General features: G+C 35.5%; 2 protein-coding genes across 4 annotated transcripts; one reads left to right on the forward strand and one right to left on the reverse strand.

Annotated features, from left to right (window-relative positions):
• The first annotated feature begins 48 nt into the window (after positions 1-48).
• LOC109006331 (DEAD-box ATP-dependent RNA helicase FANCM) lies at positions 49-12,112 on the forward strand. Of its 2 annotated transcripts, XM_018985579.2 has the most exons (23): positions 49-166; positions 245-542; positions 1,086-1,229; positions 2,145-2,227; positions 2,351-2,465; positions 2,632-2,723; positions 2,849-2,903; positions 2,982-3,103; positions 3,199-3,312; positions 4,626-4,819; positions 5,340-5,470; positions 6,394-6,454; positions 6,554-6,624; positions 7,033-7,082; positions 7,148-7,313; positions 7,507-7,634; positions 7,799-8,134; positions 8,228-8,294; positions 9,249-9,911; positions 10,014-10,502; positions 10,699-10,750; positions 10,919-11,065; positions 11,268-12,112. In XM_018985579.2, the coding sequence occupies exons 1-23, from the start codon at positions 122-124 to the stop codon at positions 11,812-11,814; spliced, it is 4,170 nt and encodes a 1,389-aa protein (XP_018841124.2). In that variant the 5' UTR covers positions 49-121; the 3' UTR covers positions 11,815-12,112. The 2 variants fall into 2 exon arrangements, with proteins under 2 accessions (XP_018841124.2, XP_018841125.2); XM_018985580.2 differs by lacking the exons at positions 49-166; positions 245-542; positions 1,086-1,229 and having other exon boundaries at positions 2,156-2,227; positions 2,326-2,465.
• Positions 12,113-12,897: 785 nt separating this feature from the next.
• LOC109006330 lies at positions 12,898-17,062 on the reverse strand. Of its 2 annotated transcripts, XR_001998644.2 has the most exons (6): positions 16,223-17,060; positions 15,232-15,699; positions 14,450-14,827; positions 14,301-14,368; positions 13,373-13,631; positions 12,898-13,106 (listed from the first exon to the last, which is right to left on the reverse strand). XR_001998644.2 is itself a non-coding variant. In XM_018985578.2 (5 exons), the coding sequence occupies exons 1-5, from the start codon at positions 16,865-16,867 to the stop codon at positions 13,427-13,429; spliced, it is 1,764 nt and encodes a 587-aa protein (XP_018841123.1). In that variant the 5' UTR covers positions 16,868-17,062; the 3' UTR covers positions 12,898-13,426. The 2 variants fall into 2 exon arrangements, 1 of the variants encoding a protein (XP_018841123.1); XM_018985578.2 differs by having other exon boundaries at positions 12,898-13,631; positions 16,223-17,062.
• Between the last annotated feature and the right edge of the window lie 6,366 nt (positions 17,063-23,428).

Here is a 23,428-nt window from a genome sequence, read left to right on the forward strand (position 1 = left end):
AAAAGAGAAAAAAAAAACGAAAAATAGGCTTCTCGTTTTGCCGCCACATCTCACTCTCTCTCTCTCGGGTTCGCTTTACTGCTAGCTCTGTCTCTCACTTCCAGAGTCCAGACGGAGACCGATGACCTCAGCCATTACTAACCAAATAATCGACGAAGACGACGACGTATCTTCTCTCTCCCTCTCTCTCTCTCTCAACTAGCCGTTTCGTTTCTCACTCTTTTTCTCTCTCTCTACTCTTTAGGGTTTTGATTGGGAAGCAGCCGTTAGAGAAATCGATGTGGCTTGCCAAACCGCGAAGCCCTGCACTCCACGACCGGACCAATTTTCCCATTTTGCCCCTACCATTTCAAATTTTCTTTGTTCTAAGAATAAGAAAAGGGCAGTGCCTTCTCGGCAATCTACGCTAGATAAATTTGTCGCCAAGGCGGGCCCACCGAGGCCTCGTTCGGAGGAACCGGATCAAGATCGTGCTAAGGGTGATGAAGGGGTCGGATACATTGACATTGATGCGGACGCAGCCAAAACTTGGATATACCCAGGTTCTATGCTTGTTTTCTTCTTTGTTTGAAGTTTATTTTATGATTGGGAAAAAGGGGTAAGTTGTTATTTTTGGGATATCAAGGAACGGGTCATGAAGAGTGATTCACATTGTGGCTCCTATTCTTTTGGTAGTGGAGATTCTGGGTTTTTCTTTAAGGTTCTCAGTGAAGTTACATTATAGTATATTGCCGCAGGATTGCCTTTTTGTCAATTCATCTTCAAAATCCTTATCTTTCTGTCATTCCTGTAGTGGGTTACACTCCTGTATATAAAATCGAGAATAGTGACGAAGCAAATTATGAAATATTGGTAATTATTGCGTTAATTGTGGTTCCAGTATGAATGGGTTATACGAATTTTTTATTAAATTGATTATTACGCTTTTAAACTCAAATAAACTACGAACCTGAATTTATGAGCTAACGACGGGGAGTAATGTCATGTACTATACTCCTATCTCACTTTCATCCCACTTTGTGAATAAGTGTATCCTTTTCTTTATCCTCCCTTTTAAATCAATGTTCCTTTTGTTAATCACGCAGTTAATGTTCCTCTTCGTGACTATCAATTTGCTATTACCAAGAAGGCGTTATTTTCTAATACACTGGTGGCATTGCCGACTGGGCTTGGGAAGACACTTATTGCTGCAGTTGTAATGTACAACTACTTCAGATGGTTTCCTGATGGTAAACTGTTCCTCACCACTATTTAATCAATGTATTTTCTGGTGAAACTAATTTTTAGATACTTGTCTGGTTCCTACACTAGGTAAGCATATTTTCTACAATTAATAGTCAATATTACTTTGAAGGCCATATTCTAGTTTGTTCTACCTCCCCCTCAGATATTACAACAGCATATTTATTCTGTGTTTTTTTTTTCTTTGAAGAAAAATAACTTGTGTTTTAAGACCTCTGTTTGCACAGATGGTCAAATATATCTTAGAACTAGTTTTTTTCTTCTCCTCAATGTTTAGAAGATTGCCTTGGAGTGGGAGTTTTGAATCCTAGAACTACTTTTCAGAAGTTTATCCCGTATGAAAACATTTTGACCTTTTTATTTCCCCTACCCCCACCTTTTAGGTTGGCAAGTTTGTAGTGTCTCAATGTAAATGTGGGAAGGCAGTCATCTTTTCTCCTTTCTGAAGTATGCTTTTGTAGGAGCTCTAGGCTGGCAGGGTTTATATAATTATATTTAGAATCTCTTTTTGAGGATATGCGCCTACTCCATTTTCTACTAGTTTCTTAGCCTTGTTCCATATCTTAACAACCATTGGGCTGGCAAAGCTTTGTTGGATAATAGAAAGTTCAATGAGCCATCAACTTCCTAACTTGGGCTGGCTAGCTTCCAGTTGTACAATGGTGAAATCTCAAGTTCACATATTTGATCCGAACTTCATACTTTTTGTTCAATTTTTTTTTTTGATAAGTAATAATATTATATATTTAAGAAGTTTTCGTTTTTTTTTTTTGTTCAATTAACTCTTTCATTTATTTCGTGAAGCATATGGAAATAAAAAGTTGAATTGGTTTATGTGTTGCACATATGCTCCAACCCCTTGTTTGACATTAATGCTTTCCTGATTGATCCTTCAATGACAGGAAAAATAGTCTTTGCTGCTCCTTCTCGACCACTTGTCATGCAACAGATAGAAGCATGTCATAACATTGTAGGAATTCCTCAAGTAAGATGCTCTCATCACTTATCAATGTAGTGATATGTTCAATTTTTTGCTCTTTTTCTTAACAAATTTATTTACCAGAATCATTTACTTGTTTTTAGAATATATGAATCAAAATTATTACAGGAATGGACAATTGATATGACGGGTCAGATAAGTCCTGCAAAGAGAGCATGCTTTTGGAAAACTAAACGAGTTTTCTTTGTCACTCCACAAGTGCTGGAAAAAGATATTCAGTCTGGTGAATGTCTTCCATTCTTAATTTGCTAATATAAAGTAATTTTTTTCCTATTCCAACCCTTTTTATGTGGGGCATGACACTTTAAGCTCTCTGAAAATTTTTCATGTGATATCTTTTTGTTGTATCTTCCATTCATAATTTGCTAATATGAAGTAATTTTTCATAGGCACATGCTTGGTGAAATACTTGGTGTGTTTGGTGATTGATGAAGCTCATCGAGCATTGGGAAATTATTCTTATTGTGTTGCAGTCCGTGAGGTTTGTTGCTCCATTTTTATAATTTTCCATGTTTCTGTAATCATCCAGCATACAGGGTTTGGTTCTATATGTGTTTTTGGATATAGTTCCTGGTTTGAGGAACTAACAGTACTCCAAATTCTTAGCTAATGGCTATACCAGTGCAACTGAGAATGCTAGCTTTGACCGCAACACCAGGATGTAAGTTACTGACTTCTACTTGGGTTCTATAAATTTTCTAAAAATATTTTGATCTTTATGCTAATTTCAATTATTCAGCAAAGCAGCAGACCATCCAGCATATTATTGATAACTTGAATATATCAACACTTGAATATCGCAATGAAAGTGATGATGATGTTAGCCCGTATGTGCACAACAGGAAAATAGAGTTGATCCAGGTATGTATAATTTGTTCTTCTTGGAGCCTTTTCTTCCCATAACTATCTGTCTGTGTTTGTCTACAGATATAACTTCTTGGTTGCAATCTTACTAGGTTGCAATGGGGCAAGATGCGGTAGAAATAAATAATAAGCTCTCAGAAGTAATACGTCCAATTGTAGCCAGGCTTTGTGCTGTTGGAGTTCTCCAGAATAGAGACTATCAAACCGTATGGTTCCATATATTTTATAGATTTTGTTATTGACTTTTTAGAAACTTCATTCTGCAAGAATAATTTGTTTGTTTTGCATTTCTTTTTCAATTTAGTCTGCCATTAAACCTCGTGATAAGAAGTTTTCAGGTAGTGGCAGTTTCAGAATTTGGATATCAAACCTTTTCTTTTCTTTTTCTTTATTTTTTATTGTAGCAGCTTCTTGGAAATTCATTGGCTCAATCACACCAGTAGACCTGTCATGATTTGTCACTTGATAATCGAAGCCTTGAAACTTTTTTCTGAATGCTATAAAATTATACCTTGGGATCGAAGGAACAAATTTTAGGAGGCGATTTTACTAACATACAGTACCTTGGGAAAAACTCAATTGAAGCCCTGTCAGAAATGCTTTAAGGGCTTAAAAAGCCTGTGTTGAAATTAACTGTTAAATCCACACTAATCTTCATTTTTGGGAAGGCTCTTATCAACTGTTGGTAAAGTCTAATGGTTTCTAAGATTTTGAACAGAGTTCATTGATTCATTGTATTGCATCCTAAGCTTCTGGTCTTCATCCCTGCATACCCAAGATGCCAATGTTTTCATTGATCTGTAAAGACATAGGCAAGTTAAGTAGGTAAGCTGACAAATTTGATTGAGGGTTCAGATGCAATTCTCCAGATTTGGAAGAAAACAAAACTATCTTTAATTTTGTTTAACTCATGGAAGATATTCGCTGGTCAAGAAGTTGCTCTGGCAAATTGATGAGGCTGTTTGATGTTCCCTTAGAATATAAGGGCCTCATGCTAAATTACATAGCTTTTGATGGAAATGATATTCAATAATGATTAACATTATATAAAGAGTCCTTCACCAAGAGTTGGTCATAGGTAAAAGTGGCAAATGTCTCGGAAATGGTGATGGAATTTTTGAAGGGTGCTTAAGAAACTTGGAAATAACTCCACACCATGACGGGTCCTTTATTTTTAAATAATCAATAATCACATATATGATCATGGATTTCTGTTATAGATGCTTTTATAAAAGACAATATAGATTTATGTTTTATGAATGTTCGATTCCTTCAACTATTGTATTTTAGGCAAGTCAACAAATTCTGGTGCTATATGTTGTGTTATTGTTCAAATTAACTTTACTGGGTTCAGAGACGGTGTTTGAAAAATTTCCCAGTTGTAGTTTAGCAATGGAAATTTTATCCGTAAGATTTTTATATTCTACTGCGAGTTGATCTCTTTCTTGTTAATTCTCTACAAGACCATCACACTGGTTGCTGATTGCTTTAACTCTCCCTTCTCTCTATTGGTTGACAGTTGAGCCCATGTGAGTTACTTAACTTTAGGGATAAATTTCGTCAAGCACCCCCACCAGACCTTGCCCACATTAAGTATAATGAAGTGGAAGGATATTTTGGAGTTCTTATTACTCTTTATCATATTCGTAAGCTACTCTCGAGCCATGGGATAAGGCCATCATATGAAATGCTTGAAGAGAAGTTGCAACAAGGGTATGGTACCGTTTTGATAAGCTAACACAATTATCAGAAATCATGCCTGCTTATTACATGCATATTATGTACTTGTCAATCTATTCCACAATCCTTTACAATGAATTTTTTGTTAAATATTTTTATTGCTAAAAAGCATGGTTTCAATCGCGTCATTCAAGTACTAGAACTTTCTGTTTGAGGGTTAGAGTCCCGATTAATAGGAGCATTATGCAAAAAAATGAGTTCCTTTCAAAATTTTGATTTTTAATTTTCGTTCAAGGTGGAGACAGATATCCTCAATTTTTTTATTAGTGTTTGTATGGACAGATATCCTTAATTTTTTTATTAGAGTGTTTGTATGGACAATTGATACAAATCTTTGTGTTTGAGTTGATCAAAAGAATTTTGCTAATTGGAGTTCTAATGACAAAAGTTTCTTGTATAAACATGTCTAGTATTCCGCACACTTTGTTACATGTTGATGTCATGGAGTTCAAAGCTTTTTACATCAGTTTAAATTTAACTTTAATCATTGCAGGTTTTTTGCAAGATTTATGAGTAAAAATGAAGATATATGGAAAGCAAAACTCTTAATGCAGCAAAGCTTGTCGCATGGTGCACCGAGTCCGAAATTGTCCAAAATGTTAGAAGTACTGCTTGATCATTTCAGTAGGTGGCATGTTATGTTATTAACATCCGCAAAATGTTGAACTTTTTTGTCCTCTTTCTGCCTCTTTGTACTATTATTAATTTATGCATCACATTGGGTTGAGTCCTAACAGATTGGACTCCTCTTGTTCTAGCATTCCTTGAATAAGGGATTCAAGTTTTATAAAGACCTTGTAGTTAGTATGAATTTCCTTTGAAGCCAAGAATTAATTGTATTTTTCATTTTTTGCATTAAATTTTTTATGTAATATGTCTTCTTTTGTTGAAGAAGTGTAGAACCATAGTTTAATATGCCTTATAATTAGGATTACTCATAGACTTACTATCCTCAGGAAATTTTGAATAATAGACAATCAGCTGTGTTCTATATGGCAGAGATATTGTATCCAAATTGGGGTTTGCACCAGTAATAGCCATGTCTAAACTTTATAGCTCTGCGAACCAACTTGCGAACCAACCTGCCATATAACATGAGAAATTTCAGTAAGTTAGGGCTACATCTGATTCTGCACACTTGTTTTATATTTAAACGATTCTATTGATTCTTTGGTTGTAATCCAAATCACTACTTTCTAAAATTTAATTTATTAGGTTTGGAGACGGTTTCATTATTGGCAGTAGGTAACTTCACTTGGTTGAGATGATCTCTTTTCTATATGGCAACTATTGAATGTCACTAATAAGTTACACCTAGAATTTTTCGGTTTCAAATGCTAACTGTGTTTCTCCTGTATACAACGTGTGTACTTGGACTATGTCTAATGTTATTATCAATAGAAATTACCACTTAATTATCGAGAAAAATCTACAAACAGAAGTTTCTCATTTTGGGTTATATTCACTGGCAAACCTGAATTCCAATTTGAGCGTTTTAAGGTTTTGCTCTCTGTTGTATAATTTGAAATCTATAAATGTGCTTGCAGAAACAAAGGATCCACAAAACTCAAGGGTTATTATTTTCTCAAATTTTAGGGGAAGTGTCAGGTGAAAAAGATTTTTTTATAGTTCAACTCAGTAATGATGCGTCCGGTGTATTATGTATTCCTTAAATTTATTATTGGATATAATGATACCAACATTCAGGGATATAATGGAAGCACTAGGGAATATCGGGGATTTAGTTAGAGCTACCCAGTTTATTGGCCAAAGCACAGGTATGCTGTTCTCTTCTCTACTTTGTTTTTCCCTTTTGTGAATAATTTTTATTTGATAAACTTGAATTTTTTTTTTTTTTTGGTTATTTTGGGTGACATGAGATGCTATTTACTTCATGTGAAAAATAACGCCTGCTGTCTGTTTCATCATACATCTTAAGAGCTCTTAGTTTTTGGAAATGATAATTTGTATTGCAAAGTTGGGGATCTCCTATGTTATTGAATTTAGCGAAACCTTCTACCATGCCACTGGGATCTCCGGCATCCATGTATTGGTTTACTTTGACGTTGCAACTGCCCTCATAGTTTAATGAAGGGTTTATTTTATTTTATTTTTTAAAAGTAAGAAGGAAATATACTTGGCATATTATTCCTTACTCAACTTTAATTATTTGTGGTTTCTTACAGGAAAAGCATTGAAAGGCCAGTCACAAAAAGTTCAACAGGATGTTTTGGAGGTAATTACAATATTCTTTATCGATGTTGTCAGCTCCTTACATTGGCTTACTCTGCTCCCCCACAGAAATTTCGGGCTGGTGGTTACAATGTTATTGTTGCCACATCAATTGGTGAAGAAGGCCTGGATATCATGGAAGTTGATCTTGTAATATGTTTTGATGCTAATGTGTCGCCATTGAGGATGATTCAGCGCATGGGAAGAACTGGAAGAAAGCATGATGGACGAGTTGATATCCTTTTTGTAGTTTGGATATTCATTTCATTCTTTTTTTTTATATAAGTAAAACGAAAGGATATTCATTTCATTCAGTAGATTATCTGTGAGACTATTATGTGCATTCCTTTTTTTTTTTTAATTTTTGGGTTCACTTATTCTGGGTTTCAATCCTGTAAAATGCCAAGTAATTCCTTGACAAATATTACTAGTTTTAGCTTGTGAAGGTTCAGAACTGAAGGGTTACATGCGAAAACAGGCAAGCAGCAAGGCTGTTAGAAAACACATGCGAAATGGGGGAATGAATAGTTTTAACTTTCATTCTAGTCCAAGGATGGTTAGATCTTTTAGAAAATTGTTACTTTTTTTCTTTTTATTTTTGTTATTTCAATTTTATTATTTTGTTTTCTTATCCTATTAAATTTTTTTTTTTCATTATATTCTTCATTATACTTCTGTTTGCCTTTAAACCTGTAAAATTTCCCCTCCTTTTCTGGTTAGATTCCCCATATTTACAAACCAGAAGCCCAACTTGTTGCACTGTCAATTGCACAATTCGTTCCACGGGGAAAGAAAGTGAAAGATAATCATGCTATTCAAACATCTGTGTTTGAAGACAAACTGACTGTTGCCGAGACTAGTTTACTTGCCAAGTATTTCCACCATACAGATGAGAACACGTGGACACCATCTCTTATTGCCTTTCCTCACTTCCAGACATTTCCATCTAGAGTGCATAAGGTAATGCATGGATGTAGAACCGGGATGCTGATTGATATGATGCAACATTTGCAAGGACTATCCTTTTCCGCAGACAATAAAACCACTGCTGTTGAGGTTCTATTCAATTTTTCTTGTTCTTCCATTTTTCTCTTGTTGAGCTATGCTATTATTTCTTATTCTTTCTTATTCAATCGTTTGATTTTTTAGGATGAAGTCCTTCTAGGAAAGAGTTTGGTGGTCAATGTTGCTAAACAGCACGGCACTGGAACAGAAGGTAATATCATCTTTAATAGTTTTGAAAGGCTTGCATGGCAGAATTTTGGATATTCAGTAAGCATCCTGTTGTTTGTTAGTTGAGATTATATGCATTGAAGTACTAACAGGATAGAAATATTTGTACTGACATATTGCTTGAATTCAGATAGAGATATAGGAACGTTTACTTCTTTGTTTCAGGTCCCATTGCTAATAACATTCAAGCCGAAGTGTATTTTCTTATTCTGTAGTTAGAAATGAGCATTTATCATTTATAATTATGTATTTCTCCAAATGTTCTAAAGGACCAAAAGTAAACTGCATATATTATTGGATATGTGTGTAGGTCTTCCCCCCCTTCTTCATTCCCCAACTCACAAGTTATTCCACAATTTATGTGATTAGAAATAAATTCTGAGTGTAGTTTTTAAATCTTGAACCTTTAGCTTATACATCATGTTGTCGAATGTGTTGTTCAAACGTAGGATTTTATCATTGTCCCTCCTGCCTTTCCATTCTCAATGTTGTAACTTACAAACATCATGCTAAATATTTGCTTAGCTCTGCCAGAGTTATAAGATGTTGTCATGTTTATGCCATTTTTTGTTTTTTGTTTTGGTTGAAATATCTAATTCTAGGAGTTGTATGCTATTAAAAATCTTGAGTGTTAACCCCTAGTGGTTGGCTCAAGTGGTAAAGGCCTTGGGCTTGGGGGTATGCTCTCCCCAGGTCCAAGGTTTAAATCCCCTTGAGTGCAAACAATCTCTAGGGGCCACAACCCCTGGTGAAAAGCTAGCAATTTAACCAGTTTTGTGTAGAGAAACTTCCGAGGGTGCTGTGCATGGGACCGGGGTTTACTCTGCAGGGGTGGGTCCGAAGGGCCCTGCCTTGGAGAGGTTCCCCGACATAAAAAAAAAAAAAAAAAATCTTCGAGTGTTATTAGTATTTGACTTGAGTCTTTGAATGTCCGCAGGTTTGCTAGTTCACAATGATTCTCTACGCATAAAATCACAGAGAGAAGTATTGGGCTCTGAAGTATCGCCTAGGGAGGTTTTAAGAACTGAGGAGAAGCATAGTGTGCTTGATTTCTGTGGCCAAAATCCTTCTGCACACTCGTACCTCTTTGGGTCAGATTACGTATCTGTTGATGCTTTTGGAAAAGTCTTAATTTTAGATGTCCCTTTACTTCCTTTGAAAGAAGGGCCACATTCTAAGTATACAACTGCAAGCAGTACAGTGTCTTTGAATTCTTCAAAGCAAGATTTCTGCCATTTGCAGACTTCAGCTGAAGACAAGAAGGAACTAACTATGCAAGCTACATATGTTGGAGAAATAACTCCTGTGAATAGATGCATAAAGGATGAGACTTTGCCAACATCTGGATTATTTGACTCTGATGTCAAGCAAGAGACGACATTGGATGGAGTTGACAATATTCCCGAAACACCTAGTTTAAATGGAAATTTTTTTGGTGAAGGAGATAGTGATGGTGGGACCCCTGATGTTGAGATTATAAATGGACCACTTCTTCTTGCTGATGAATGCAGAAACACTTTCAGAGATATTGAGCTCAGTCCACGGCTGACTAATTTGATTAAATGTGGTGTTGTTCCAGAGTCTCCTATTCATGATAAAGGTCTGTGTTCTTCTCCAGATACTAATATCATCATATCTTAAGTTCGGATGTGAATTTGTTTTTTTTTAAATGTACAACAGGATTGAAAGTTCTATGTTGCAGGACCACCAAATGATGAAAAGAAAGATGAGTTGCTGATTTCTGACCTTGTTTCACCTGTCCAATTGGATGCTGAATTGGGAGTGAAGTCTTCAAGTTCAGGAAAAGATGAACGGGTCATTATGGACGTTATCAACAATGGAAGAAATGGTTCTGTTTCTCCTGTCAATGATGAAATTCAAACTCCTGTTTTTAAGTTGAACAATAATGTCAGTATAAGAGGATGCACCTCCACTTCTCCAGTTGTTGAGGAAGCCCAAACTCCCTTTGTAAACTTGACAAACAATAGCTCTAACAAAGATTGGCATTTGAGTTCTGGAGACAAGTCAGAAAGTGTTGAACAGAGAAGTAAGCTTAAAAGATTGCGCAAAATTGGAGATTATGGGAAAAGTAGAAATCTAAAGATCATGAAAGAAAATCTTCTTGTTCCAATAGCAAACCTTGCAAGATCATTTTCTAGCACCAGTCTAATCCAAAATAAGAATGCCAGAGGTATCTTTGAATCCCGAGTGCGATGCATCTACTGTTCTCTACTTTCCATTGTTGGAATCTTATGAAGTTTCTAATCTGATTTTTCCCCCTTCAACTGAGTAGTTTTAGCCTACTTTTTGGTTGACTAAGCTTGATTGGAGTGGTTACAGACTCAGCGTGTTTAACATAAATCCTGTAAACTTTTTGTTGCATTCAGGTAGAAAGAATCTAGTCAAAGATGTCAGGACCTTTGTTGAGGAGGAAGCCGAGTAAGCTCGTTGCAGATAGTCAATTAATATCGCTTGTTTCATTTTACCAGTGTGCAATTTAAAAGCATATTCCCCACCCACCCACATGCAAAGAGTAGACAGATTGCTATTCTTTCTGTTTAGTTTTGGAAGAATCTCCTTTGTGACATCTCTGTTATGGTTACTCAGGGTATCTTCTGACGTTGATGCATCTGAAGACGAGGAAGATGAGCAGGACTACAATTCATACGATAGTTTCATAGATGACAGGATGAGTCCAACTGCCTCAAGTACTCCAGCTGAAAGTTGTAGAATTGACATGATGGCAATTTACAGGTTTTTGATCTATCTCTCTCTGCATCAGTGTGTTGAAAATCTAGTTTATCCTTAGGAGCATAAAGGTATATAACTCATTAGAACATAAATCCTTTTGATAGTTTTCTAGTATGACAGAGAATACTGCAATTTTAGTCGTTTGGCCAACTTTTTTGTGGTGTGAGGCCACAATTTTCCATAACACATCAATCTCCTTCAACAGGCGTTCTTTGCTCAGCCAATCACCAATGGAGAGGCAGCATAACCACTTTGCCACCTTTAGTCCCATCTCTGTGGCTCCGATGAGCAGGATAGGTGAAAATGGAAGTTCTTCGGGCAAGACCCTATACTCTCTCCGAATGCCACAAACTGACTCTGGAAATCAGTTAACAGGAAGAAATTCAGAATCCTTTCAAACGGGCAGGAGCTCTTCACAAGTGCCATGTACAACCAGTGTTACCATAAAGGGAAATCAGGAGATGGAAACTAGAAAGAGAAAATTAAGTTTATATCAATCAGAATCGACTCCTACAATTAACTTAGAGACAGAATTCTTGCTTCAATCAGAGGCTGCAGGCAGGGAATCATTACAGCATTGTGACACTAATGAAGATGCAAGTAAGGATGCTTTTTATGATGATCAATTTTATGAAGATCTTGACCTTGATGCGGTGGAGGCACAGGCTACCTTGCTTCTCAAACAGAAATCTGAGCTTCCTCACCCAAAAAACCCGATACCCAGTTCTCCATCATTTGATCTTGGGATATGATTATCAAGAGTTAAGAAAAAAAAAATTGTATAAAAAGCCTGTTCAAATTCACTCAATAGAATCGAGTGTGTTAGCCATGACTAGTTGGGGAACTCTTAACTTTTGAGATCAGAGATTTCTTTTTTTCGTTTCTCAATGTTAGAAAAAGGGAAGGTACAGAGTTTAGGGAGGAGCCGGGAGCAAGGGGAGGTTCTAGTTAATACAAATGTAATTTATTGTATGAAGTTGTGTAAAGCCCATGCAAGGAGGGGGATAATCAGGTATACTTAAAAGATATACATCTAGTGTTCAGAATGTTTCGAAAAAGAGAAATATTTTATTCACAAAATGATTTCAAAGAAATAAATTTATAAATTAATGTAATCTGATTTAGTATATTGGATTTTAAAATTTTTTTTATTGTAAAAGAAATTTGAGATACTACATCCTTTTTTAAATTTATTTTTCTAAAATTCTGAAAAGCACTTCTCTTTAAGATTTTTGAAGAAGCTTTTTAAGTCGCATGAAAGTTGTCAATATAAATGTCTACCGATATCTTACCTCGGGCAACTTTTTTGTTTCAACTTTCTATCGAAACTAGTGGACCTGGATGGGTGGGATTAACTAGGTCCCGCGATGGGTGGGATTAACTAGGTCCCGCAAGGGAATATCCTAAACATTACTAAAAAATAAATACTTTTTAATTTTAAATATTTAATTTTTATATTTAATAATTATCTAATCATTATAATTTTTTTTTAATTTTTAAACAAAACACAAAATAATTTAAATTTTTTCAAATTTCAAAATAAAATAATATTTTAATTTTATAATATTTTTATTCAATTTTTTTTTTTTCTCATTTTTCAAAACCCAATAAAACTATTTAACTTAAACTATTTCACCATTATTCACAAACAATTTTATTACTCAATTCATCTCCCCAAACGAGACTGAAATGCTGAGAAATTGTTTTGAGGCAATTTTAAACATGGTTCCACCATGGTCAAAGTGAAGGACTTCTTCAATTGCTTGTCTCGCATGCTGTACAATAGTAGCGCAAAAACCTTTTCTCCAATTAATTGACAATTGAGTGTATACGAGTTGTGCGATGCGACCCAATTCTTAGCAGCACCTTACATTAAATCTATTAATTCAATTCATGTCAGCAAAGATAATTCTCAGCCAGCAATCATATAACAATCCATTTAAGGGTAAACCTTAAATTCTTACATCAGTGAAGCATACCAAGTGAACCATCCGACTTTGACTGATACACAAAACCTCTCTTAAATTTTCCTTCTTTCGTAAAGCTGTGGAAGATACAGAAAGGTTAAAACTAAATTCAAACAAATCACAATCTGCTCAGGAAGACGAATACTACATATATAAATAACAAAGCAACGCTTTCTTCTTTCGAATAAAGCTTCAACAAACTAACAGCAGACTACTTAAAGCATTCCACAACCACAATACTTTCTCTACATCTTAAGTTAAGGGGTTAAGGGCTAAATCCATTTTTTACATTGACAAAGGACCTAAACACATCACCCAGAGATCATCAGATAAAAACATATACCTCTGACATTCTTCTGGTTTTAACCCGGAAAAAAAAAACCAGTGCAGAGTATTGCTAGCCCGACATGAATGACATGGCTCGTCTGAAATCCAAAGATTTTAGTGCTGACTCAGGGAAATGCTTCCCATCAGGTACCCATAGCCCACCCTTATGAGGCAGCAGCACCTGTGGTTGGCTAGCACCTTCACCAGCTTCCATAGATGGAACTTCTTTCTTCTTCTTCACGAACTCAAAAAACTCCGCAACCTGGCGTGCATACCTTCAAGCAAAAAAGACAAATTGCAGGAAGATAAATGAAAAATGCATATGGCTGCAGTTAATACCCAAGATTAGTCCAGCATAGATCTTGCAGACGATCACAATCAATTTTGTCATGGAAGATAAACCCAACTCAATTCATCTCATCTCATCACAAACCAACATTAATGGGACTTACTACTTTTTAAATTTCACATAAAAAAAAGTTAAAACTTATCTCAACCTATTTCATACATTTCAACCTAAAAAATTAAATCCATTTCACCCTAAAAAAGTTAAACCCATCTCATTAGGACCCATAAAATAATACTATTCACAACTCAACATCCAAATGCAGCCTTAAAGGTGGATGAAGCAGACATTATCACAAAAATTCAATATACAAAAGCATCGTGGAATAACAAACAGAAAGCAAGCACCCAACATATCTTTGACAGAGCAAATACAGGAAGTGTTTTTAAACCATCCAAAACCACAACTAACAACAAAAAATAATGTGATTTGACATGCCCAAAATGTCAAACGAGAGATAGAGACTAGAATCAAACCAAGTATAACTTGCAAAAATGTAAGACTCAGCAACCCCAACGAACACTCGGGGCAAGAGGCAGACCCAACAATGTTTTTATGCATACTTGTTGAATATCAAAATAAGAGGTTGTTATCTTACTGCCTCTTTGCCTCAATGTCTTTGCTGAAATCAATGTTTGGTTCACAGTCAAGAACCAAAGCAGGAACCTGCTTGAGACCAAAATAAATGTTAGTTAGATTTTGTGAATATATAAGTTACGAGAGTTCGTTTAAAAGTAGCAAATATACCTTCTGGATACTTGAATGCATGTGATCACCTTCCAAATAAAACACGCGGTCCCTTATATCAGGATGTAAAGTGCTGTCCATATGTAAGGGTAGCTTACTCACAGATAACACACCATGATTTCCACTTTGGAATGGGAAAAGCCAGCTCTCATGCTTTTCATGTAAGTCACTGAGATACTCTAGGGAGACCCCACCCTCCTCTGTTCTTTTTCTAAGCTGCATGCGCTTGTGGCATGTATCAGGACTCGCTCTAAGATATATGAAACCATCGGGAATAAGCCCAGGCAAGCATGATACCACTGGATCAAACCATGAGTCATAAATACTGATCTCCATCTCATTCATCCAATTTGCTTCATGAACAGCTCGTACAAAGACCTTTATTTAATATGAACAAGATAAAATGAATCAGCGTTGATACACTTAAATAAGGCTTTTTCTTCCTCTTGAATGGGATCTACAAACAGAAGAAGACGAGAAGAATATTTTTTCAAATCCCCCTTAGATTGACTTGAGATCGATGAGTAGTGGGAATTACATTTTGCACGATATGTTCGGCAGAATAAGCTCTCTCTATTAGATTACATTAAAGATTTTTTTTTTAATTTATTTATATGACGGGGAAGACAGAGCCCTTATAGGACTCACCCATGGAACCTAAATCCCCGGGCACATGCACACAAGTGTGCCCTTACCACGTGGGTACATCAAAGAAACTTAAAAGAAAAGGAAAACAAAAATTGAGTTGATTGAGAGAGAGAGAGAGAGAGAGAGATGCTTACCATTCTGTCACTGAAAACACTCCTTTCCATCAATCTGAGGGGCTTGATACCACCCGATGACTCTCTCTCTTGCATAACCCTCGTAACAAAAACATAATTCTGGAAGGTATAGGCATATCTTTGTGGCTCAGCATAGAAAGCATCCAATATATTGAAGTGGTCAGGTCCAACATCCTGCCACTTGTCAATGGGTTCTGGAACAATCTCAACAAGATCGCGTAGCTCTAGCGTTTCGTTAGCTATTCTCTGAAGGAAAGTTGTCTTTCCAACACTGATATTTCCCTCAACACAGAAAGTAAGTCTTTTCTTCTGCACCGGCTTCACATCTGAGTTTGAACTGTCCTCCTTCAACTCTTCATCAACACTCTCTTTGATGTATGTAGTAATACTCTCCGCATGGTTTCTGTGTATGATTCCTACGGAACTCTGTAAGAACTCAACCATCTTCTGACTAGATTCGCCAAAGAACTGCAATGGAAGCACAAAAATCCTTATCATGAAAAAAGTTCAAAAAAAAAAACTAGTACAGCTAAATAGCACAGAGTCAGGTTTTGACATAAATTCTACAATTTGTTAGAAAATGATAGCCTTGGGCAATTGCCGCCATAAGTATCAAAATGCTGAATAATGTGAACGTCCGGGAAGATAGTTGGCTATCATGACAAAATCACTCGGCAAAATCTTTGAACCATAAATCTTCGAATTATAATCTCAAGACATCGAGCAATTTAAGTATGATAAAGTTAAGCTGTAAGAAGGTAATATAAGGAGAATTGGACTTCAACCGAGGCACTCAACTCTATCATACATAATGAAGATATAACCAACAAAACGCATTTGGGATACGCCCATTCCATTCTAAATTCAGGAAACTCAAAGTACCAACTACCACTGGTATACCACCTCTACCATCTAGCACCAAAAGCCCAGAGCATTCCAGCCCAAGAGAACATTTTTCTACAAATAACTGAACTTTTCAAGCAAATAATACCTTATCCCTGTACAGTTGCTTAAGCTCGGCAACTCCGCCAATCCCCTTATCCACCAGCTTCCTCAAATTCCTTGGCCCCACACCGGGAATCGCCAACAAGTCGGGATTCCCTACAAGCAACGCCGCCGAACCCCTCTGCCTCCGACCACCACCACCACCACCCAACCTAATTGGCTTCTCCTCCAACGCTTTCTCGGGCTCCCCTTCATCAGTACACTCCGAAGCCTTCTCGGAACCCACCAAACCCGACCCATCAGAACCCGCGTGCGTCCACGCCCCCCGATACCCGCTTCGTCCGTCCTTGAACACGACCCAGGCCCGGAAGGGCGGCCTGTTATCCATTGCACAGCGACATATAAGACAGAAATTACTGGGCTTGGCGGCGGCGAAGAACCGAGAAGAGAGGTTGCTGGTGGCGAAAGACTTGGTAGAGAGAGAAGCAGCGACGGCCGTGAAAGAAGTGGGGTTGGGGTTGGGTAAAGTGTGCGTGGTTGGTGGGGTTGGCATTGGGAGAAGAGGGGTTCTTACTGGGGTAGTAGTTCTGAAGCGCAGGGTTTTGATGGTGGGGTTTTTGAAAGGGAGATAGAACAAGTTATTGCTAGGGTTTTTGAAGGGCAATGAGAACTTCTGCATACCTTCTACCATGCATTTCCCACACAACCTTTTTCGTTGTTGTTTAACTCTGCAGTAGTTCTTCAGAACGCACAAATATAGACACAGAGAGAGAGAAGAAATGGTTTGAAAATGGCCGCGAGTACGCGAGAGTTTTTTGGGAGGGAGGAGAGGGGTGTACTGAGTCTTGACTCTACTTTTTGACACTGAGGAAGATAGACAGACAGAGTTGGTGGATTTTAGGGTTTTGATTAGATTATTATTTGTTTGAAATTATGCTGTTGTTCTGGGCAGGATATTGCGAGAGCGGTATCATAATAGTTTACGTGCGCTCATATTATAATTGGGCATTTTGCCCGCACTGATAAATACTGACATATTTTTAAAAAATTATATTTATCATTCTTACACATTATGTACTATTTTTTTTCTCTTATTAAATATATAGTATATGAATAATTAATAAAATAATTCAATAACTTTAAAAATTAAAAAATTATATATTATATTATGTATAAATATGATGAGTAACAAAACTTCATATTTTAAGCAATCCAAAATTGACATATTCTTTTTTCTTTATTCTTTTCGGGCACAAGTGTCTGGAACAATATTTTCGAATAATTTCGAGAGTGCAAAGATACTGGATAAGGAATTTCTCACAAGTGTTTTATCTCATTTTATTATTATAATTTTTTTAAATTTTCACATAAAATATAATAAATAATTTAATTTTTTCAAATCTTAAAATAGTAATAATATTAAAAAATAATATTTTATTAAACTTTCATCTCATATCAATTCACTATTCAGATCGCACAAATTTCTAGAGATTTGATCCCTAGGTTTAGAGGAAGTATCCCAAACCCAAAATTTTTACCACTTAAACAGTAGATAATTGTTGGTATAATTTCTTTTGTTTAGTTGTTTATAAATTAACCTTTCTAAAAAGAAAAAAAGACCATTCGATATTAAGTATATGACAATTTCAGATAATTACATGTCAAGAGACTTAGAATATAATAAAAAAGAATTAGAATACAATTTTAGATGAGGGAGGGGAGCGACTCCATGAAATAGCTACAATGTAAGCGTTCTTATTCTAATGTTTACCTTTTATTATTTGTTTATTAATTAATTTTATTTAATATATTTTGAATGGGTGGAGTGTAGGCGTGTGTCACGGATTTGGGGAGGTGTGTTTGGGAGAGACAATGCGGTACAACTTTTCTTTCGGAAGGACAGACAGCAGCCTCGAGACAGACATCATTAAGAAGTAAGAGCATTCGGAATGGCTATTTCATTGTAAAGTCTAAATTTTGGTTAAAATTTTAAGTTTTGATTATAGTATTATTTTAATAATATTTTACAAAAAAATTCTTTTTTTAATATTTAAAAACACATTTTATATATTAATTAATATTTTAATTTTAATTTTAATTTTATAATTTAACTATTATTAAGGAAATAGAATAAAGTAAAAAATAACGGACAATTTTATCAAAATTGAAAATAATAATATAGACTTTAAAATAATCAAATAATATAATATTTGTTGAAAATGATTAAAATATTATTTTAATAAGTGAATAATGTCTAATTAAAAATGATTAGGGAGCCTAATTTACTGTACCTCATATGTTAACCATTTGCCAAATGCCCTAAGTATATCTCACAGCCCATTTGCCAAATTACTGATTTCAGAGTCTAATTGGGTTCGTGGTGAACTGCTTCAGTGTAAAGCCCAAAACGTTTTCAAGGTTTACCTCACAGAATGGATTTCGGTTGTTACCAACTCAAGCCCATTCGTATAGGTAACTTTGGGCTTTATTCTCCGGCCTTTTTGTTCATCATTCTTCTGCTTCTGTAATGTATATATGGACTTTCTTGGGATTTTCATTTTTTCCTCAGAAATCATAACTTAGGAGACGTTTGGATTCGAAGATGACTTGAGATGAGTTGAGATGGGTTGAGATGGATTGTGAATAGTAATGAGATGAGTTGTGAATAATAGTGAGATTTGTGAGTTAAAGTTGCTGAATAGTAATGAATAGTAGTGAGATGAGTTGAGATGAGTTGAGATGAGCTGAGATGACTTGCGAATCCAAACGACTCCTTAATCTCCGATCATCCTGTGTCAAATTCTGATCAGCACTATTAATGGCATGGGCCCCAAGGAGGATTGATCTACTTATCTTTGAGAAAATACAAATTTTACTCGACAGTCTTACACTACACAGTTATTTTTATTTTGTACCTCTTAAATGTTTTTTCTCTCAACAAGTGTACGGTGAGGACTGTTGAATGGAATAACTGACAAAACTTATTGGGTTGGGCTTAAGTTGTGATAGCATAATTAAGCTGGGCCTGGCCTGGGGAATAACCTTGTACTTGGGCATTGATATATTGGTCTCAAAATGTTGGATTAGGTCCTATTTTAGATCCCAAAATGTTGAGCTGAACATTTGGACTCGAAGCTGCTAATTGCATGGGCCGCATCGTACTCAACCAACCCATGCATAGCATAATATATATGACAAGCCCAAGAGCTGGACGGGAGTTACGTTCGTCGAGTTGGAAATTTAAAAAAAAAACGTATCCTTTAGTGTATCATACATGATAGAGAAATTTTATTTACATTCTTTAAGTGGAGATTATATGTGCAAATCTTTTATTAAATGAGAAAAAGTATCATTTTAAGAGGGATATTTTTATAATTTAAAAAAAATAATTAAAAATAAAATTACTTAAGCTAGCATTACAGTCCTCAAATGGAGACTGTATCTAATATTGCTCTATATGATATACGATTAAGAAGTAGCTTTGAAACGATAAACTGATCAGCTAGACCAAGTTGAGGCAAGGACTTAGTTTTTAGAGATCGTTATTCCCCAAAATTTATTTATTTTTGAAGCTAGCTAGCCCTCCTGATCTTTGATTTTATACAGTGGGGAGAATATATATAGTTTGGGCATGTCGTATATATTATATGCAATATCATATATTTTATGGTATTTTCTTTTTGCAGTTATTTTATTATATCTTTATAAATTATTTCCCCTTTAAGGTAGAGTACTATCGGAGACTCAGTGTCAACAGTACTTTCGATTATATATAAAAATGGGTATTGGACGGCTGGCTGGCCTGTTCCTAGCTAGCTAGGATAGGGTTTAGACTTTAGATCAGCTTATTATTATATATATCTTGGGGGAGTCTGTAATTACTTTGCCAATATAGAAGATTAAAAAGGAGAGATAATATTCATCGTCAGGGTGACACACAGACACGTACATTGATCGAGCATGCATGTTGCGGAGTCAGCCACGTTCTCGTGTGAGCATGCATGAAAGTCCGTCCGTTAAAAATAATAGGAGGGAATGAGCTGGTGTTTAATAATCACTGTTGAAAATAACTAATTAATTACGATACATTGACAATGGATGTATTTAATTAATGTGCCGTGGCTGTCCGTGTGCGATATTATTTCAGTAGTACTACTATTGCATGTTGACCCAGCTTATTATTAATGTGCCGTGGCATGCTAGCTAGCTCGATCCAAAAGAATTAAGTACGTAGTACCTCATGATGAAAAAGATCGATCTAAGGTCTGATCATGACCCGTGTTAGTTCAAGAAATTAACCAGCTTCTATTTTTCGACCATGTAATTTAATTAATTTCTACTATTAAATATTATATATAACTCTGAAAACAACATATATATTTCCACGCTCCTGCATGCAACTTGCCTAATTGGGTCATGAGAACTACATGATGATCATAGCCTGACTAAGACGAAACGTGTTTAATAATTACCATATTGCAATCAGTTGCAGCTAGCTAGCTAGCTAGCGCATGTTGTTCTAGTTTTGACCTATAAAACAATGCATGACACGTTTTGAATGTCACATATCGATGATCGAACTTCCCAGCTCGTTAATATATAAATATTAGTGGCCGGCCGTCTGCATTTTCAAGGGTTGACAATCAAATTAAAGGGTGTCACATTCTTCTATCTGCAAAAACAAAGTGAACATGATCGATGGAGCTAGCTAGCTAGCCGAATTAATTAGGTAGAGGTAACGTGAATCGTCTTGATTGGGTGTCAGGAACAAGTTAGTAGATATCGATCCCACCTGCATATATAACTACTTATTGGCCCATGAATATTTATATTTATATTTTCAACTCTAAATTAAATTTTTAAAAGTTAGATGAATAAAATAGGTAGGTAGGTAGATAGAAGCAATAACTAAAAAGCGAAAAAGATCATCGAGATCAAGTAGAGCCCAGCAGAAATTGATTAGAAAGGACAGAGGTAGTTGCAGTTTTAAAGGTCACCCTATCTACCAACCTTCACCAACCATTGATCCGTTTTCTGATCATATGCCGTGTCTCTTCCATAGTTCCAAGTTGGTAGTGTTTCTCCACTTTTGTTTTTTAGGTTCCGGTCTCATTGGATCTTCATCATCTGCCCCGACCCCACATATATATATATATATATATATAGAGAGAGAGAGAGAGAGAGAGAGAGAGAGAGAGATTATTATTGGTCTGCTAGCTGATGGGACTGAGATGAGAATTGCTTCAGTGACCACGAAACTTAGAGATCAATATTTTATGTGCGTACTTAGGTCATGATGAAAGGTATTAATTAATAATGGACAAGAAGGAAAAGAAACAAGCTTCGTGATTGGCTCCCGGTACATGACATGTTGCACATTTAAACCCGTTTGATGAAAAATTCATACTATCGTTGATCATCATCAGTACATGGTCAGAAGTGAGCTGGTTTGCCTTGTTAATTCACCGCTATACATATTATATATATATATATATATGTATGTCTGGCATGAATATTGATGATCTCACCGCGGGGTAGGATTACAAAATTATCGTATGTATATATGCATGATTGATTGGATTAATGGGTTGAATTGAATTCACCCAGATCGATCGAACATCGTGATAATAATTTAAAAACTCGAGATGACATATGACTCCTGCTTTTAAAATTCATACTGACCAGTTACATGATGTGTTGGAAAAAATTTTCTCCAGCATATATGCCATGTTCTGTTCTATTCATTGGTGCACCGTACACGTTTTGTGGATGAAATCATATATTTAAATGATCATGTTTTTAATGTATAATATTTACGCTTGATCATCGAGTACTCTTGAAAGCTACTTTACGTTTTTAAATGCCAATATATATATATATATATATATGAGTAACTCGAACTTGGCGTATAGATCAAAGCCTAATTGTTAATTTGTCTATTTGAAAAACATATATATATATATATATATATATATATCGTTGGTTATAAATATTATTTATATTTTTTTCATGATCTCTATAAGTTATAGCTAGCTTTGGTATTAGATTCGTGCACTTAACAAATTAACCAATTAATTTATAAACTAATTGAATTAATAATAGAGGTTCAGACCCAAGTTTGAACGGGAAGATTAATTTAGGTCCAGTAGTAGTACTGGAACTGGACCTAAATTCTGAAAATATATCTTAAGTACTCGAATTATTAATTAGCTAGCAAGCAAGCACAAGCAAGCAAGCTGTTTCTACCACTACTGTTTACCAAAAAGCAGCATGCAAGATCGATCGATCGATGCACATTTCAACGAAAAAGGTTTATTTATTTATTAAATGCGTATCAGTACTAGTACTTTTAATTATTAACCGCGCGATCATCGATCGAGTTGGATTCAATGATCGATATATATTATCTGTTTGAAGATCGGGCCGGCTTCGTCATGATCAATTATTTACGTAGAGCTAGGATTTCTAATTCGTAGGTGGGAATCAAAAAAGCCTGCAATCTATAACTATAATTTCGACTTTCTGACCATAATTAATAAGGAGATGATCAGGGTAACATCCTGGGAATTAGCTATTGTCAAAGATACCGTCCCTAAATAATAGCCAATTAAATGTTTGGAGATCGATACTAAGTTCAACTTGATTGAAAAAGAGATCAGAGAGAGAGAGAGAGAGAGATTCTTGCAGCTAGCTAGCTAGCTAGCTAATTAATTCGATAAGTGAAGAAAATGTGGGAAAAATAAAAACAAGGTCGAGATTATATATGATCTATATATATATATATCCTAGCTTAATGAATGTTTCTTTCTTCTTGCATGGTATTATATAATATTAATCCACACTAATTGCTATATATATATATATCTAGTTTCTGAATTAATATATCTCATGGAAATTAGTTCGATGTCAAGTACTGATCACATGAAACCCATGCATGCAGAGTACTCATGTGATGCATGCAGCAGGTGCATGTGTCTAATATATAAAGACTAGGATCCACGAAATTAAATAGTTCAGATTCATTTTAAAATCTTAACACTGCTACTAAATTGAAAATTATTCGAAATTCATTAAAAAAGTAAATTATGAAAACAAAAATATATATTATTCAGTCGGCCATGCATGCATGCAAGGTGGAATATGATTAGGTAGAGGTTGTAGCAAATATGGGTCTCTTCACTGAATCGTTTGGCCTACAACATCGATCTATATATACTTCGTGTAAAATTATAAAGGGATCTACGTACATGTA

The sequence above is a fragment of the Juglans regia genome, chromosome 1, assembly GCF_001411555.2.
Source record: "Juglans regia cultivar Chandler chromosome 1, Walnut 2.0, whole genome shotgun sequence".
NCBI lineage: Eukaryota > Viridiplantae > Streptophyta > Magnoliopsida > Fagales > Juglandaceae > Juglans > Juglans regia.

Bases quoted from the DNA above. Each gene is read 5' to 3' on its own strand.
- LOC109006331 (XM_018985579.2), top strand. From the start codon at position 122: ATGACCTCAGCCATTACTAACCAAATAATCGACGAAGACGACGAC. The intron at 4,820-5,339 runs GTATGGTACCGT...TAATCATTGCAG, and splicing joins GAAGAGAAGTTGCAACAAGG to GTTTTTTGCAAGATTTATGA. The intron at 10,751-10,918 runs GTAAGCTCGTTG...ATGGTTACTCAG, and splicing joins TTTGTTGAGGAGGAAGCCGA to GGTATCTTCTGACGTTGATG.
- LOC109006330 (XM_018985578.2), bottom strand. From the start codon at position 16,867: ATGGTAGAAGGTATGCAGAAGTTCTCATTGCCCTTCAAAAACCCTAGC. The intron at 14,828-15,231 runs GTAAGCATCTCT...TATTAAATAAAG, and splicing joins GTGTTTTCAGTGACAGAATG to GTCTTTGTACGAGCTGTTCA. The intron at 13,632-14,300 runs GTAAGATAACAA...TTTTGCTTGAAG, and splicing joins GACATTGAGGCAAAGAGGCA to GTATGCACGCCAGGTTGCGG.